This window comes from Argopecten irradians, chromosome 2 (genome assembly GCF_041381155.1).
Source record: "Argopecten irradians isolate NY chromosome 2, Ai_NY, whole genome shotgun sequence".
Classification (NCBI taxonomy): Eukaryota; Metazoa; Mollusca; class Bivalvia; order Pectinida; family Pectinidae; genus Argopecten; species Argopecten irradians.
The window spans coordinates 62,584,781-62,603,986 of record NC_091135.1 but is presented as its reverse complement, the minus strand read 5'-3'; the positions used below and the strand labels follow the sequence as shown (position 1 = coordinate 62,603,986).

The 19,206-nt window shown below is 39.2% G+C and overlaps 2 protein-coding genes across 3 annotated transcripts in view; both read left to right on the top strand.

The window, feature by feature from the left end:
* LOC138316188 (engulfment and cell motility protein 1-like) overlaps nucleotides 1-3,735 on the top strand; it is a 56,745-nt gene extending 53,010 nt beyond the window's left edge. For both annotated transcript variants that reach the window (XM_069257752.1, XM_069257754.1), the window contains one exon: nucleotides 132-3,735. In XM_069257752.1, coding sequence (XP_069113853.1) covers nucleotides 132-287 — 156 coding nt within the window. In that variant the 3' untranslated portion in view covers nucleotides 288-3,735. The remainder of the gene's footprint in view (nucleotides 1-131) is intronic.
* A 2,208-nt stretch (nucleotides 3,736-5,943) lies between these two features.
* The window catches only part of LOC138316186 (uncharacterized), a 55,222-nt gene continuing 41,959 nt past the window's right edge, over nucleotides 5,944-19,206 (top strand). Inside the window, exons 1-6 of the mRNA XM_069257751.1 lie at nucleotides 5,944-6,245; nucleotides 7,363-7,470; nucleotides 8,639-8,737; nucleotides 8,908-9,012; nucleotides 9,449-9,547; nucleotides 10,586-10,684. Coding sequence (XP_069113852.1) covers nucleotides 6,042-6,245; nucleotides 7,363-7,470; nucleotides 8,639-8,737; nucleotides 8,908-9,012; nucleotides 9,449-9,547; nucleotides 10,586-10,684 — 714 coding nt within the window. The 5' untranslated portion in view covers nucleotides 5,944-6,041. The remainder of the gene's footprint in view (nucleotides 6,246-7,362; nucleotides 7,471-8,638; nucleotides 8,738-8,907; nucleotides 9,013-9,448; nucleotides 9,548-10,585; nucleotides 10,685-19,206) is intronic.

Sequence of the window (19,206 nt, the reverse complement as noted above, 5' to 3'; positions counted from 1 at the left end):
CTCTATGTACACTAAATGTCATGACTGTACTGTTATCATATCATCTCTATGTACACTAAATGTCATGACTGTACTGTTATCATATCATCTCTATGTACACTAAATGTCATGACTGTACTGTTGTCCTTCAGATGAATAGTCAACAGAATACCAAGGATTTAGAGCTACTTCTCAACATGGAAATAAAGATACGGATGCTGGATGCAGAAGGAATATCAATACCGACTGAGCCTCCACCTATACCACCAGAGCCAGATAACTACGACTTCGCCTACCCCAACTTATGATAACTGAGAAAACTATAGTGATTATATCCTGGTCTTTATACTGTGTGTCACCGCAGAGCAGTATAATGGAAAATATTTGTGTTTTTAAAAATGTCATAAAAAGTTTTGAATTCACTGTGATTTGCACGAATATGCCCTCTCAACTGTAAATTAATCATGTACAAAGTAGTCAACAAAACAGTCTTCATGCCTTAAATTTGCCTCCATTTTTGTGTGAAAATGGCATAAATCAAATGAGGGCATGTTTTTTCTCCAGTTTTAAGATTTTAAAAGTGGTAGAATTTTCATGTGTAAGTGTGTTTTAGCATTTTCAAAATGCTTTCACCATCTTGTGTATCTGAAAGTCAAAAGAGAGGCTGCTCAACACCAGTGAATTTATTAACAAATGTAAAATTGGTAAGTTTTTTTTATCAACAACCAAGATCATGATCACTAGCAGGCTGTTGCTAGTTCCTGCCTCATTCTGGTCAGTGGCTTTCTTGTTAGAGGTAGTGGCAGCATCTGAGGTCTCCGCTCATTTTTTTTTATGAGGTTTCTCAAAAGTCTGAGTCTTCAGTGTTGCTCGATTGCCCATGGACTTTTCTTTTATTGGGGTCTTGGTGGCAGCATGGTTGGTCTTGGTGACATCAGGGGTCTTGGAGCTCAATGGCTTGTGGACTGTCTTGGTGACATCAGGGGTCATGTGGCTCCATGGCCCGTGGACTGTCTTGGTGGCATCAGGGGTCTTGTGGCTCCATGACCTGTAGACTGTGTTGGTGGCATCAGGGGTCTTGTGGCTCCATGGCCCGTGGACTGTCTTGGTGGCATCAGGGGTCTTGTGGCTCCATGACCTGTGAACTGTGTCGGTGGTATCAGGGGTGGTGTGGCTGGATGGCCCAAGAACTTTTTTTTGCTCATCTTTGGCTGGATGAAAAATCTGAGGGACCATCCAGCATCTCTTTCTTGTGTCCTTCACCATACAGACTGTATATGTTCATAGAATGACAGGGATGATTTTGGTTCGTCATTTCAACCATAAAATAGGCTTTTCAAAGGACTAGAACTTCATCATGTACGCTTATTGGCTCAGTCTTCAAACCTTGCTTATTTCTCTTGGTACAGTAGTGGTCTTTCCTTTCCTACTTCATGCTCTGTCAGTATTCAAAATTCAAATTTCTGACAAAATTCTTCCTAGCCAATAGCAACAATTGTCTGGTGCCGCCTAGCGACCGGAAGTCTTGCGCCGTTCGCTAGGTGGCCAAGGAGAGTTTAAGCTATAAGAAGTTCTTAGCTCATATATCTTTGAAGACTTAAAATGAATTGTTGAGTAGTGAAAATGTTCTTAAATATCATATTTATTCTTAATGTATATTTGATAATTCCTGTATCAATAGAATTTTTGATACTTCGCTGTAACTAATGACTACCAGAGTAGATGTTCTATGAGGTGGAGAGTACCTTATTGGAAGTTTAATTGTAGAGCAGCTTAAGGTCTTACATAAGTCAAAATCCATGGAACTTGGTTTCTACGTACAGTGTATTATATCCTATATTTAAAGTTTAAAGATTGCATTTACTTTGTAAGGTTTGCTAGAAAATGAACTGATGCCATAGATTAAGTGGTAGGATTTTACCTTAGAAGTGAGGGGGGAGGATTTACCAGAGCTAAGCCTTGTGACAAAACATCCCTAAGAGGCTATGTGGATGTACTAATAACTCCACCATGATGTTTTTGTGTATGGCCAATTATATTTGAAATTTTCAACCAGTGTTTTAACTTAAATGATAATCATGTGCATTCATATATATATTTTACAATGTACTGTAGAGTTTCAAGCTATCTGTATGCTAATTAGTCTTACAGTATTTCAGTCTGTCATGTGAGTGCTGCATTTGTATCCTGAGGAATACGTGAACATCTATTAAAATTTGATTGATCAAATGAGACAAACCTAATTAAGGGACCAGAATTTTATGTTATTTTTTTTACCTTATTGATGTTTTATTTAGTTTGACATGTATGAATGTTTATATTCTGTATATAAATTTATTTTGTTAATTATGTTAACCTTTCGTTGATTTCATTTTCAGATGTATCACACTAGTCTAGACTATATCAATTATAGTATATCATGTACATTCATATGTTATAAGGGTTTCCTTTGAATCTGTATATATCAGTTGAATCATTCATTACTAAATTTTAAATTAAACACTGGATTATGTATAACATTAAGTATTTATTGGTATTTTGAATTTTCAGATCTTTTCGTGTGCAAAAATATTCATGGTTCATCTTTGTAATTAGGATTCTTAGAAACAAGTTTATACACCATGAAAATTTCACGTTTTATAGTATATACAAAGTATTGTGTGAATAGAAGTTCCTGAAGCAGGCTTTACATCTGAATGACATGTAACATCTCTCAAAAATATCCGTGAAAAGATTGTTTATATTTATGTAAAATCAATGGTGACAGTGGGTAAAGTAAAATTTACCGTCGATTAGTCCCACTTTCCAGTGCTAGTGATGTCATCTTTTACCGTGAATTTTGTCATTTAATAATCACCAGAAGGTGGGAGTAAATGACAGTAAACTTTATTTTACCCACATCATTTTTGGATCTTAAACACCCTTTATGTACCTTAGATGCTTTAAAATAAATGGCATCTTGAAAATACAGACTTGAAACCCAGAACATTATAAGCATAATAACAATATGTAAATATATTTAGTATTCATCTATGAATTAAGCGTAATATTTTGTTTGTTTGTAACATTCACTAGATTTATTTTTGATTAACAGAGATTGTCACGTTTGTTTTACTGTAAAGTGATATCTGTTGCCTGTCATCAGACGACAGAACAGTGTTTTACGACATCTGACATAGGAATTCAAATTAGGATCATTTTGATACAGTCAAGGGATGCATTCGACATCTGACATAGGAATTCAAATTAGGATCATTTTGATACAGTCAAGGGATGCATTCTAAAGTTACTTCTAGCACCAGATTGATTTAATCCTGATGGTTTAATTTGCTGTTGGGATGTTATCTTTCACAAAGATTTGCCTAACAGTTGATCTTTGATGGTTTACCTAGTTGTAGTCTGTATTGGTGGATACAGAACAATCTTTCTGCCTAACTGAGGTTCTGTAACACTAGTGCGCTATCTGCCTAACTGAGGTTCTGTAACACTAGTGCGCTATCTGCCTAATTGAGGTATTGTAACAGTGCACTATTTACCTAACTGAGGTAATGAAACAGTGGACTATCTACCTAACTGAGGTATTGTAAGATTGTAACATTGTAAGAGTGCTGTTAGACTAATGTATCTGCCTGTCATTAATATGCTATGCATGGGAAATGTGCCAATATATGTAGATGTTATCATTAGTGCCAGTCCAGAAGGAAATCATTGTAAATACAGATACATTTAAATAAATGTACATACCAATACCAACAAGCTGTTGATTGTTATTTCTATGTGATATTGGTAAGGGGAGAGAACTGTAAACAGAATTGGAATGTGGTTATTTATCTAATCGATTAAGAGAGTATTCTATAGTGAACAAAATATGTCAACAAAATAAGATTGGAACTATGTCTGATTTAGCTGGGTTGAGGATCTGTCTCTGATTATAGCTACGGGCCTAGAATGTAAGATTGAGCTTTTTATCCAAAATGTCTATTTATTAGCCCATCATTATCAGATGGTGGGCTATTCCAACCGCTTTTCGTCTTAGATCCGTCATCTGTCCTTCCGTCCGTCGTTAACATTTCTTGTTACCGCTATTTCTCAGAAAGGGCTGAAGGGATCTTTCTCAAATTTCATATGTAGGTTCCCCCTAGGGCCCTAGTTGTGCATATTGCATTTTGGGACCGATTTGTCAACAAGATGGCCGAAAGGCCTCTATCTTGAATTTTGATAGTACCATTATTACTTAGAAAGTACTGAAGCAATCTAATTTTATATGTGGGTATCCCTAGGAGCCTAGTTGTGCATATTACTTTTTGGGACTGATTGGCCAACGACAGGTAGCCATCTTAGATTTTGATAATTGAAGTTTGTTACTGTTATATATCTCAGAAAATACTGAAGCGATCTGACTCAAATGTTATATGGAGGTTCCCCTAGGACATAAGTTGTGCATATTGCTTTTTTGGACCGATCGGTCAACGACAGGTAGCCATCTTAGATTTTGATAATTGAAGTTTGTTACTGTTATATATCTCAGAAAATACTGAAAGGATCTTTCTCAAATTTCATAAGTAGTAATATGAAGTAAAAGTATAGAAAAGATCCCTCTTTCCATTGTCAGACGTTTATCATTCTTTGGTGGGCGCCAAGATTCCTCTGGGATCTCTTGTATATATCATTTAAGACAATAACTGCCAATGAAGAGTATATGAAGTTCTGTTGTATCATTTTATATCTTACCTGTAGGTTTCTTACAATTTTGTTGAGACAACTTCTTCAGAACAGGCCAACAAGTCTGAAACTTAACAGACTATTCATTATGAAAATTATTTCACCTATACTGGAAATCCATGTGGCCTTCATATATATATGTAGCTCTGAATTGATTAGTACACTTGTACAGACATTTTCTCTAATAAAGTGAGTTCCATTCCTAGATGGGACAGGTATGTGGGTGCGGGAAGTGATCATGGGGCCTGCTATTGGCTGACAGGTCTAGTTAATTTGATTAATTCCAATTTTAGATGGTATTTCTGAGTTTCATGACCAGATTCATGTTTAACAATACTGTAACCGTACATATACTGTCGTTTTTAATATGTTTAAGGAGTGTATTTACGAATCAACAGTTATAGTTATATAAATAACACACCGAAAAAAAATCGTTAGCAGATACTTTAGTGCGAAAATAACATTATCTCTAAAATGTACGTTTACAGAGTTTTTGAGAATTGTTGAGTTTTCATCGTGGAAGATATCAAAAAATATTATAATTGTTATCAGATTGGGATTGCAGTTTGATGGTATGCGGAACGATGGATATTGTCAAAAATACTTTTGAATCGTCTTTTAGAAGTATAATAATGAGTTTATGACATGCTTAAGACGAAAAAAACAAACTGGTAAGGCAATACGGATATCTTTCTACGGTTAATGATTGTTTAAAAAAAATAAAATAAAAATTGGTAAACACGGAATAAAGAGAAAGTAAATAATATAAATCTTATTGCAAAATCCATCAATTTCCTTAGCAGTTACTATATTTCCTAAATTATTTGAGGCCCCGCCGCCCTCTAAACAGTTGGAAATACTGTATACACTTAAAATGTCTCATTTGGAATTAGGTTTTCAATTCTAATTCTCTTAACCCGTATCAGTACAATTTTGATAGAACAGTAAACAGAATTTCCCTTTCCCCGACCCGAAAGGATGCAGGAAATAGTAGAATAATATGTCATGTCGTTAAACCTCATCGTTAACGACATTAAACAATTAATACTGTACCAAATATTTGATATCAATCTCATCCAAAACGTCCCGCGATTTGATTTTTGTCCAGCAATATCTTGAGATACTGTGTAGTGTTGGTGACTATGAGGATCATTGAAAATGAACCCGCTTGAAGAGCTTTCTTTTGTAACGTCATTTCGCGGAATAAATCATTTGGTACACTACATTGACATCACATCTATTATGACGTCACTAATAGACGTAAACGTTTCATAACATTCACGCCTTTTGCACCAGCAGATATTGAGTTGATTTCAAAGTCTTGATATTCTGTTGTGAAAATGTCGTCTCGGTTTGGGAAAAAGGGCAGGAAGTGCAAGCAATGCAAAGGAGATATTTGTATTCACGAAACTGCCAAACAGAAGGAAAGTCTCCCGATTGGACCAAGCATAGCAGAACAATGCATGGAAATCTTGAACAAACTACTGAAGGATAAAGAAGGAACTCCTGAAGATATTTTGAAACTTGCAACGCATGATCAACTGGTAATTCATTTATACTTGTATTTTAGTTTTAAAGTTCTATAGTAAATCTTTGATGAGGCGACAAAGTAAAACGCCAATCGTCCGAACCTTAAAAACACCACATTTTAAAACAAGAAAAAACAAATGTACCATGGGATGTTTTTGACAGATATGTGACTTAAATTAACTAAAAAATGTTTGAACTTTCCTTAAATGAATTCCAACATTTTTATGATGTCTTTACATTTTTTAATCAAACTATAGTTAAGAGGTGTTCCTTTTTGGGTAGCTGCAATATTGTAGCTCAAAAGACTTTTTGACAGAAAATGATGTCGTCTTTAGAGCTACAATTGGTGCCTATTACTGCTAATGGAGCAAAGTAATGATTATGCAAACCATTATAAAACGTTTGTTTGCATTTTTATCGTACTTGTTTGATATCGCTTACCTACTAGGCAATAAAACTGAACCATATAAAATATCAAATTCTCATCGAAGCATTAATTTTTTACATAATACATATGAAGGTCTTTCTGAAGGGAATTTATACGGCAAGTCCACAAATTAAAAATTTGATGTCTTGTGAGCGGTACGATAGATATTAAGAATGGTAGTTATGTTTGTTTTTGACAAAAATAATATGTAAATGCATGTATACGCATAAAATAATTGGAAACCTACAAAAAAGTATAGAAAACTATGCCCGAGTGATTTTCGGAGGCATTGCTCCACTACGACACATAGGTATAGTAGGCCGGGTACGTATATTCGTTCAACATTTTGGGTACACGAAGCTGCTGAAACACGGGGCTAGACCAGGCATGCTTCAAGCCCTCTTTTTCAAAATACATGCACTGCTGAAAAGTAAGCAAATCATGAAATTAAAACTGAAGACATCTATTGGTGGAAAGTTAAGAGAAAAATCTTGATTTATGCAGACGTTAGAATTTTTTCACAATTATCATCAAAAAGTGTTCCAATTTGGGTAGCGTCACGTTATATGAATTTTGTATTGCATTAAATTTTACGATTTCAATATGATTGCACACACTCGCAAACTAGACAAATTATTCGAGTGACTGTCCTTTTAGACGATTGAATTAAGATGAATAAACAACAAAATCTGCGGTGTGCTCAGTTTCAGATCGGAATGGATCCTCTTTGTCTAGTGGCTGCTATGGGGAACGTAGATGTGATGCGTAGGTTCCTAGACGCCGGTTCCAATGTCAATGTCAGATCTACCGCGGTGAGTACATGTTTGTAAGCTCATCCGAAACAAAAAGTTCATTCAATGAATTCAAAATTGTATTTGTTGTTTACTTTTAAGACATAAATAAGTAGGCCTGCCATTGCTTTCCCGTTGCTTAGTTGAATGGTAATGGACATTTATGAGAACACTGTCATTTGAAATGAAGCTGCATATGTGCTGATGTTTGCAGTATTCTACCACCTTTTTATATAAGGCCTATATCACAGTGCAGCGCTAACCACCTCTCTCTGATGATCTTCTCGACATGATTGCGCAAATTCAGAATGTCGATAGCAATAAGTCACGTGTACATCTGACTGTTTCTTAATACAATAATTATTATAAATTATCATTCGTGTATTCATCGATTTCATGTCTTTGCAGTTAGCAGCACAATCTAATGGATTTGTGTTCCTGACGGAATTTTATTTTCTCTGTTTTGATACCATGAGACGCTCGCTATGGTCATCGTTGGGAAGCTGCTCTTGGACAAGACATTTGACACGACAATTGAGCCTCTTCCTTTGTATAATATGCGTGGTGTTCATTGAGATATACAGTCATGAGACATAAGTATTCGTCACTGTTGTTTTTCCCTCTATATTCTATGTATTTTTACCTTTTTCTTGATCTCATCTATTGATGGAATTTAGCCAATTTGACATACTTATAGAAGATTGTCTACAATTTCGGCTCATAAAATTTGCATAATTATCCGTTACCTAATTTTTGAGAAAACGGCGTTTTATTAGAAAGCAAAACGTTTTCGTTGCCATTTTGGTAAGAACAAGAAGGAAATGGCGTTATAAAAATTAAGCGGTGCACGAAAATAATGATATTTCGAAAATGAAGCATCCGAAAATTTTTAAAATATTATGAGCTGGAAATGTGGGCAATTCTCTATAAGTATGCAAAATTTGGTAAAAATCTATTGACAATTGAGATAAGGAAATTCAAAGAGAAAAGTGAAAATACATAGAATGTATAGCGAAAAGACAACAGTGACGAATACTTAAATGTCCGACGACTGTACATGTAGATCGATGATGAGTTAAGAAACAGAGATGAATTATTTGGCTAAAGAGCTAACACGTATTGTTCGTTTTAGATATTTGATCTGAGTAGATCTAATGCTTGAAATTTCCTTCCATTTTGTCTTCCACAGGACGCTAGTACCCCTCTGATGTTAGCCACTCAAAACCGACACACCGAAATGGCCGAACTCCTTCTGAAACATGGTGCCGACGTCACAGCGGTCAATATGGTAAGACTGACCACACAAACGTATATCTATGTTGTAGACACAGGCATCTATTTCATATCGTAAAGCAGTCTCTGCATCGAGAATGAAGATAGCTACCAGCGGAATTAGCGACTTATGATTTTATTATCCATTCGTTTGTACTGAAGAATTATTGCTATTTTTACCAACAGGAAAAGAACAATTCGTTTTGTATAGCGGTAAGAACTGGGGACGCCAAACTTGTTAACGCACTCTGGCCATACCGCGGAAATCTGGACATCAACCATGCCAACTCCGTAAGTATAGAAACTAGTGGTCTGTTCTTAACGTAGTAAAACCGACCACACGGCTTGTAGGCATACATATCTTAGAAATTCATAGGTCCAGTTACTGAAGCGTTTTAAAAGAATTGAAGACTAGCGAAATATCAAGCAAAGTCTCGTCTATGGGAAATATCATGTTACTCAAGCAGACTCATAAAAGTCTAGGTGTTCAAAACAGGAAAGTCCACAGTCTACGTATGCATAATCATACATTTCAAGTCCAATTTCCATAGTTTTAGGATACCATTTGATCATTCTACAACGGTTTGACTCATCTAGAAATAGCAAAAATTCCGCGCCAAAATTCATGTATGTTTGTTTACCAATATAATGTGAAGTTAGACTTGTAATTCCGCTACGCTGCGATTCTCTACGATACGCTCCAATACATGTACATACCTTTTTACAGGATGGTCAAACGGTCCTTCATTTCGCTGCCGAAAAGTTGTGGGAAGCTTGTGTTGGGTTTCTCCTAACCAATGGAGCACAGATAAACAGACAGAACAACGTAAGTTCACCTCCTGCATTTTGTTATATACATTAAGAACATTATCATCAAAATGTTTTATCAAAATAAGTCAGAAAATTGTACGTATTATAGTCATCATGAAAATTGTGATTAATTGTATTGGATCTCCGTCCTTGGCATAGACAAATTGCTGATTGGTTCTGCCAGCACACCCTGTACGATGTTTTAGTGTAGTTACTGTACTAGTGAAGAGGATAGACAAATTGCTGATTGGTTCTGCCAGCACTTCACACCCTGTACGATGTTTTAGTGTAGTTACTGTACTAGTGAAGGGGACAAGAGACTTTTTTATTTAAACATATTTTATTGCAATGGGATTGGGCACAAGTTATACAACTTATATAAAGCCCGTTCCCCAAAATAATAAAACATTCAAATTACATAGACAAGATGGCATTTACAAGAAAAGATATACATAATATATAAAGTTGTATTTGAGACAGAGAGAGAGGGAGAGAGTGAGGGAAGAGCGAGAAAGAGAGAGGTGGGGGAGGGAGAGAGCTATTTTATAACCAGTATGCTCCTCAAGGTGTTAGTTTCAACTCGTAATATACTATTATTTTAAAATCTAAAATCTACCCCTCCGATAAAGACGACAGAAGTTCTAAACCACTTTTCTTAACTTTCGACTTCTCAATGTTCATATCATCCTGTCTTCGGTTTGTCTTTCTCCTGGTCACTCTAGGCTTTCTTTGAATATTCGTTTCTCTTTTGTCGTCAGTATCGGAGGGTTATACAAATATAATTTACGCGTAAATACAAAACCAGTAAGATGTTGGGAGTAAAGCAGATATGGAAATATTTGATAATAATAGAAGGACGAAGTTAAAATCAATGAGTATCTTTGATATATTGCTGAGTGTGCATGAAGATTAATTCATTTTCTTATGTACTTAAGTTCATATTTCCAAAAAGTAATAAATTGACAGAGAGTGGAATATGATTCTTTGGTCATTATATGAATTACAAGAGACTTGTACATTACTAGGAGTACAACAATACCGTTGTGTATTACAGGAAGGCCTAACCCCATTGATGATCGCCGCAATGAAAGGTGACGCCAAAACCGTGGAGAAGTTTCTGTCTTCTGGCGCCGATTACCTCATAGAGGATGTGGTGAGTACCTTACACGAACTGCCTCATAGAGGATATAATGAGTAAGTTACGTCACGAATTGCCTAATAGAGGACATTGTGAGTTCTGAGTACGTTACCTCACGAACTGCCCCACAGAGGACGCAGTGTGTACGTTACGTCATGATCTGCATCATAAAGGACGCGGTGAGTACGTTACGTCACGAACTGCATCATAGAGGACGCAGTGAGTACGTTACGTCATGATCTGCATCATAGAGGACGCGGTGAGTACGTTACGTCACGAACTGCATCATAGAGGACGCAGTGAGTACGTTACGCCACGAACTGCCCCATAGAAGACGCGGTGAGTACGTTACGTCACGAACTGCCTCATAGAGGACATGGTGAGTACGTTACTTCATGAACTGCCTCATAGAGGACATGTTTAGTACGTTACGTCACGAACTGCCTCATAGAGGACATGTTTAGTACGTTACGTCACGAACTGCCTCATAGAGGACATGTTTAGTACGTTACGTCACGAACTGCCTCATAGAGGACATGTTTAGTACGTTACGTCACGAACTGCCTCATAGAGGACATGTTTAGTACGTTACGTCACGAACTGCCTCATAGAGGACATGTTTAGTACGTTTCGTCACGAACTGTCTCATAGAGGATATGGTGAGTACGTTACTTCACGAACTGTCTCATAGAGGACAAGGTGAATACGTTACGTCACGAACTGCCTCATAGAGGACAAGGTGAATACGTTACGTCACGAACTGTCTCATAGAGGACATGTTTAGTACGTTTCGTCACGAACTGTCTCATAGAGGACAAGGGGAATACGTTACGTCACGAACTGTCTCATAGAGGACATGTTTAGTACGTTTCGTCACGAACTGTCTCATAGAGGACAAGGGGAATACGTTACTTCACGAAGTGTCTCATAGAGGACATGGTGAGTACGTTACGTCATGATCTGTCTCATAGAAGACGCGGTGAGTACGTTACTTCACGAACTGTCTCATAGAGAACATGGTGAGTACGTTACGTCATGAACTGTCTCATAGAAGACGCGGTGAGTACGTAACTTCACGAACTGTCTCATAGAGGAAATGGTGAGTAAGTTACGTCACGAACTGTCTCATAGAGGACGCGATGAGTACGTTACTTCACGAACTGTCTCATAGAGGAAATGGTGAGTAAGTTACGTCACGAACTGTCTCATAGAAGACGCGGTGACTACGTTACGTCACGAACTGTCTCATAGAGGAAATGGCGAGTAAGTTACGTCACGAACTGTCTCATAGAGGACGCGATGAGTACGTTACTTCACGAACTGTCTCATAGAGGACATGGTGAGTACGTTACTTGACGATCTGTCTCATAGAAGACGTGGTGGGTACGTTACTTCACGAACTGTCTCATAGAGGACATGGTGAGTACGTTACTTCACGAACTGTCTCATAGAGGACATGGTGAGTACGTTACTTCACGAACTGTCTCATAGAGAACATGGTGAGTACGTTACTTCACGTCACGAACTACCTCATAGAGGACGCGGTGAGTACGTTACATCACGAACTGCCTCATAGAGGACGCGATGAGTAAGTTACGTCACGAACTATCTCATAGAGGACGCGGTGCGTACGTTACGTCACGAACTGTCTCATAGAGGACATGGTGATTAAGTTACGTCACAACTGCCCCATAGAAGACGCGACGAGTACGTTACTTCACGAACTGCATTATAGAGGACATGGTGCGTACGTTACGTCACGAACTGTCTCATAGAGGACATGGTGAGTACGTTACTTCACGAACTGTCTCATAGAGGACATGGTGAGTACGTTACGTCACGAACTGTCTCATAGAGGACATGGTGAGTACGTTACTTCACGAACTGTCTCATAGAGGACGCGGTGAGTACGTAACTTCACGAACTGTCTCATAGAGGAAATGGTGAGTAAGTTACGTCACGAACTGTCTCATAGAAGACGCGGTGACTACGTTACGTCACGAACTGTCTCATAGAGGAAATGGCGAGTAAGTTACGTCACGAACTGTCTCATAGAGGACGCGATGAGTACGTTACTTCACGAACTGTCTCATAGAGGACATGGTGAGTACGTTACTTGACGATCTGTCTCATAGAAGACGTGGTGGGTACGTTACTTCACGAACTGTCTCATAGAGGACATGGTGAGTACGTTACTTCACGAACTGTCTCATAGAGGACATGGTGAGTACGTTACTTCACGAACTGTCTCATAGAGAACATGGTGAGTACGTTACTTCACGTCACGAACTACCTCATAGAGGACGCGGTGAGTACGTTACATCACGAACTGCCTCATAGAGGACGCGATGAGTAAGTTACGTCACGAACTATCTCATAGAGGACGCGGTGCGTACGTTACGTCACGAACTGTCTCATAGAGGACATGGTGATTAAGTTACGTCACAACTGCCCCATAGAAGACGCGACGAGTACGTTACTTCACGAACTGCATTATAGAGGACATGGTGCGTACGTTACGTCACGAACTGTCTCATAGAGGACATGGTGAGTACGTTACTTCACGAACTGTCTCATAGAGGACATGGTGAGTACGTTACGTCACGAACTGTCTCATAGAGGACATGGTGAGTACGTTACTTCACGAACTGTCTCATAGAGGACGCGGTGAGTACGTAACTTCACGAACTGTCTCATAGAGGACATGGTGAGTATGTTACTTCACGAACTGTCTCATAGAGGACATGGTGAGTACGTTACTTCACGAACTGTCTCATAGAGGACATGGTGAGTACGTTACTTCACGAACTGTCTCATAGAGAACATGGTGAGTTCGTTACTTCACGAACTGTCTCATAGAGGACATGGTGAGTACGTTACTTCACGAACTGTCTCATAGAGGACATGGTGATTAAGTTACGTCACAACTGCCCCATAGAAGACACGACGAGTACGTTACTTCACGAACTGCATTATGGAGGAAATGGTGAGTACGTTACGTCACGAACTGCCTCATAGAGGACGCGATGAATACGTTACTTCACGAACTGCTTCATAGAGGACATGGTGAGTACGTTACCTCACGAACTGCCCCACAGAGGACGCAGTGCCTACGTTACGTCACGAACTGTCATAGAGGACGCGATGAGTAAGTTACGTCACGAACTGTCTCTTAGAGGATATGGCGAGTACGTTACGTCACGAACTATCTCGTAGAGGAAATGGTGAGTACGTTACGTCACGAAGTGCCTCATAGAGACTCTCATAGAGGACGCGATGAATACGTTACGACTTCACGAACTGCTTCATAGAGGACATGGTGAGTACGTTACCTCACGAACTGCCCCACAGAGGACGCAGTGCCTACGTTACGTCACGAACTGTCATAGAGGACGCGATGAGTAAGTTACGTCACGAACTGTCTCTTAGAGGATATGGCGAGTACGTTACGTCACGAACTATCTCGTAGAGGAAATGGTGAGTACGTTACGTCACGAAGTGCCTCATAGAAAACGCGGTGAGTACGTTACGTCACGAACTGCCTCATAGAAAACGTGGTGAGTACGTTACGTCACGAGCTACATTATAGAGGGCATGGTAAGTACGTTATGTCACGAACTGTCTGGTAGAGGATATGGCGAGTACGTTACGTCACGAACTGTCTGGAAGAGGATATAGCGAGTACGTTACGTCACGAACTGTCTCGTAGAGGAAATGGTGAGTACGTTATGTTGTGGGCTAACTCAAAGAGGATGTTAATTGTGATTAATTATTTTTCCGGTCAGTTATACAGGATATTATAATTATACATTGATTGCATATTAGTGAGTAGTACTAGCGGGCGAACAAATAATCATATACCACTTAACGGCTTAACAAAACTGTTAAAACGTGGACATAAAAAAATAATTTCATATGGAAAGTCATAAAGTTTTTTTTAGTGTTTTCGAAAGGAAAGCTGAAGTTGGTTGCGAGTTCCTAGTTCCTAGTTCCGTTTAATAAACGGAACTAGGAACCAGACCCGAGTTCCGTTTAACTTATAACGGAACTAGGAACCAGACCCGAGTTCCGTTTAACTTAAACGGAACTAGGAACCAGACCCGAGTTCCGTTTAACAAAAATACTGGTCAACGAGCCGAGTTCCGTTTATTAGGATTTCTACCTCTAATTGCATGTTCAATTACATATTATATACGGGAATCGAACTTAAAGCTTACATTCATAATACAGTACAGAATTAATCTCCTTAACACAAATTTCCTTAAATGAATCTGACACCTAGACTCCAGTTCCGTTTAACTTAAACGGAACTAGGAACCAGACCCGTTTTCCGTTTAAGCTATTAAATACGGAACTAGGAACCAGACCCGAGTTTTGTTTAAGCTTAAACGGAACTAGGAACTAGACCCGAGTTCCGTATAACCCCTCGCTTGCATAGACATTTGTAAAGCTCACCTGACCCGAAGGGCCCGATATCGAATATATCAATATAAGATATCTTATATAATTCGATTAAATTCTGGATGGACCTTGCTCCTTCAATAAATTTTAACTGGCTTGTCATATCATTTACTCATTTTAGCTCAACTTGTCCAAAGGACCGAGTTAAGTTATGCGATAGCGCGACGTGCGGCGTTTATGAATGAGACCGGAATTCCTTTGAAATTAATGGGAAATTCTAGGCTACAGACCGTTTAAGCCCAGTACATATAATTTTTACAGATATCTTTATCTAATCCCCATGGTAAAAGGATTTTATTTTAAATCTAACAATGTTTACTCGAAATATTAAGATTTCCAGATTTTTCTCCATTTATTTTTATTTTTATGTGAAGGAGTATTTCAAATTTATATTTTTCTGATATTTTAATATTCTGTTAAATTGATGTGCATTTTATCGAACTTCAAGCATAAACCAAAACTGCCTTTGAAATATACATGTATATTGTACCTATTGATCTTGGTTAAGAATATCCTTCCATGAGTCAACAAAATAGATCACAAAGAATCACCTGTTTTATGAAGTAATTGTCACAAAAACAATTGGAAATAGTAAAACAGGCTCCACGATTTGCTTTATTTTAAATCTCCATCATATAATGATGTTTTCAATATCATATGATTATGAGTGCTATTCATTAGCGGTAGACAGTCAGTCCCAGTATTTTTACAATTTTGAATTCCCACTAAAGATGCTACCATCGCAATATGAGTACTATCCCAATACTTAATTTCAGAGAAAAAGTCGTTTATATGGATTGACCCCTTTTGGCCCTGCCCCTCAGGCCTAAGGGGGATAAGCCACACCCTTTGTATAATTTTGTATCCTCACCCCATACAGATACTACCTTTGCAATATTTTTGTTAAATATCGTGCTAAGTTTTAGAGAAGAAGTCTTTTATAAGGAAATCAGAGGTTTTTTCAATGTTAAGCCACTTTTCATGATATAATACTTACCATAACTTTAGAATTCAAATACACTACATACACCAATTTTTATAGCCCTGAAAACATTATATTTGAGAATCCCGTCTCCCTACCGTACCTTATTACGTACTCGACGAGAGTATATATAATGGTGTCCCTTCCTAAAAACCTCTATGTAGCCACGAGGCCAAAATGACTGAGGAGGAATGGGAGGGAGGACAGAAGGGTGGAACCCCATAAAGGTATTGTTAGTTTTACATCATGTAAATTGGTTTTACATTGAAAAACCTCAATTTCTTTTCAGTAATACGCTACCATAACTTTGGTACGCGAATTTGTCTAACCGTAATGGAGAGGCCGAAGCCAGGCAGCCCAGTCAAATGGCAAATGTAAGGGACAGGCCCCAGGCAGAGAATATAAAACAGGGTTGAATGAACAAAGGAAAAAACGGATATACCTCCCCGTGGAAAGAGGTGCACCATTGTGAAACCTGCTCGCATAAGGTTAAAAGACCATATATGTATATAATATCTACTGAGGAGGAACAGTCACAGACTGAGTCATCACAACTGGGCCCAAGGAAAACAGTCAATCAGAGTGGAAGGACAGAGACCGGAGGTGAAAGTAGACTGACCACGCCAAACGGCAGAAGACATGATGTCCTGGTACAAGGACCTATTGCGGAGAGCCAAAGAAGTCGCAAGGGCTCTAACCTCATGAGCTCTCACCTTTCATTTCGCATGAGATTGATCATTAGACGGCTCATAAGCAATCTTGATCACCTGACATATCAACGTGGAGATGGACTGGGAGGAGATATCCTGCTGACCCTGTTTTAAGGTCCCGACAGGAACAAAGCATCCGATAATTCTCCCCAGACTCAATAGAGACTGACAGGAAAGGCATTCTAATGGAATGGGGCGAAAAACTTGCTTCCCAATTTTTTGTCCAAATTGAAGGATCAGTGAGAAGGGTAACGGCAGAGCTAGCTCTTGCCCAAGAAATACGCGAAGAGCGAAAAGACAATGCATAAATATCACTTCTCCTGTGGCCTGAGGCAACAGCAAGCAGGAAGACAGTCTTAAAAGTTAACAACTTTATGGAGACCGATCCTAAAGGCACATTAGAAGCCGAAGCCCCCATTTGTGACTCTAATACGAGTTCTAGGTTCCACTGTGGAGCTGACGTCAGGCCTGTCCAGATTGAACCCCCGAATCAAGACAGACAAAGAAATGAAGATCCTACCTCTGGTCTACCACGGAAAGAATATACACTGGCAATAGCTGTGCGATAGCCTGCAATAGTACATTATTGCGCTCCCTAAACAACAAGGAGAAGGAAACTCGCAATCAGCTGGGCAGAGGCCATGACCGGATCAATCCTCCTGACGATACACCAATCAAAGAAGATCTTCCAGCGTGACTGGTAGACGGCAGAGGAGAAAGACCTAAATGATCGGGCGATGCGAGCTGACATATCCGAAGAAAAGCCTGTCTGAGCTAGGACTCCTGAAATCATGTCCAAGCGTGAAGGTAACGTCTGGGGCCGATTCTAACGAAAGACATTTGTTTTTGGTGGGAGAACCAGATGACGAGCCACCAGAAACGACAAGAGCTCCGAAAACCAGGGTTGTCGCGGCAACAGTGGCGCTATCGGAAAGAGGGAGCAATAATGCTCCGGAAACCTCTGTAGAACCCTGCGTCCACGGCCCAAGCCATTTGGTTTGGCACGGAGACACAAAGGTGGACAACTGACTATTGAGGAAAGAGGCAAAAAGGTCGAGGGATATAGATGCCGTTCTGTCATAACCAGCTGGCGCCGCCTGGAGATTATCCGCCATAACATTTGCCCTTCCTGGAAGATGCTTGACAAAAATTGTTAACTGCATTTCCTTATAGACAGGAATAATACGGAAATACGGATAGCGAGGGCACAAAGGACGTAAGCTGATGTCCCTGTCTCTCCAGATAAGCGACCACTGTAGAGTTGTCCGTAGCCATTCAAACCGCATTGGAATGCAGAATCCTCTAAAAGGTCTGCAGAGAAAACAGAACAGCCATCATCTTCTGCATATTCCCCAGACTAATCTATCGACTAGCAATGGATGTTGAGGGAAGCCCCTAACACTTCCATGAACGCATCCATGAACATGGTCACGGTGGGAGCTGGCATGGACGACAACGAAACCCCCTGAAGAACATTTGTAATTGCCTTTCAGAGTACACCACCGAGCAAACCCCTTGAGTTGAGATACACAGAATATTAGAGACCAACGAATTTCGACGAGGGACCGGCCGATGAAGGTCAGAGGAAGATATCTGGCCTTCTCGAATTTGGAAAGGTGGAATGACAATACTATGAACCGTGTGAAAACGGTTTCCCAAGAAGACAATGTTTTAAGAAGGGGCACCTCATATTCTTTAAGGAACAAAGCCAACTTTAAGCTAATATTTTTAAGCTAGTTTTCCCTTATAATGAAATATTTGTGTGTACATTCTTGCACGAATGTGGGTGTGTGTAAGGGTGAGTGTGTGGGTGGGAGTGTGTGGGTGTGAGGATGTGTGGGTGTGTGTATGTGTGTTTTTATGTGTGCTCGCGAGTGATATGTGATTGTGAATACATATATATGTGTACCTGTATATTGTTTTATGTGACTGTGTACATTGTGTTGTAATGTAATTATGTAAAAATAAAAAAAAAATAAAAAAAAAATAAAAAAAAACTTTAAGCTAAAGTTTCATGACCAGACGGGTGTTCCGATCCACAGATTCCCGAACTAGATGGATCATTAGCAATTCGTCGACAAAGTTGTGAACATGTCTTCCCTAGAGTGCAGAAATCACACTACAACCAACAGCAGTTGATGGCACACCAAGCTCCCAACCTCTTGCGGATCAGAAATATTCTGGAATAGAAGCCGAGTGTGTAGTCCATAATAGGCACCCCTCGACCACGCCCTTTAAAAGCATGGTCCCTACTTCCTCCCGGATGGAAACTGCATTCTCCGGATCCCCAGAAGGAGGGAAAAAATACATACTTTGACACAAAGTCTGGATGAACCGCTCCTTCACTACAGAAAAGGCTCAAGAGTTCTGTGTGATATTCTTCC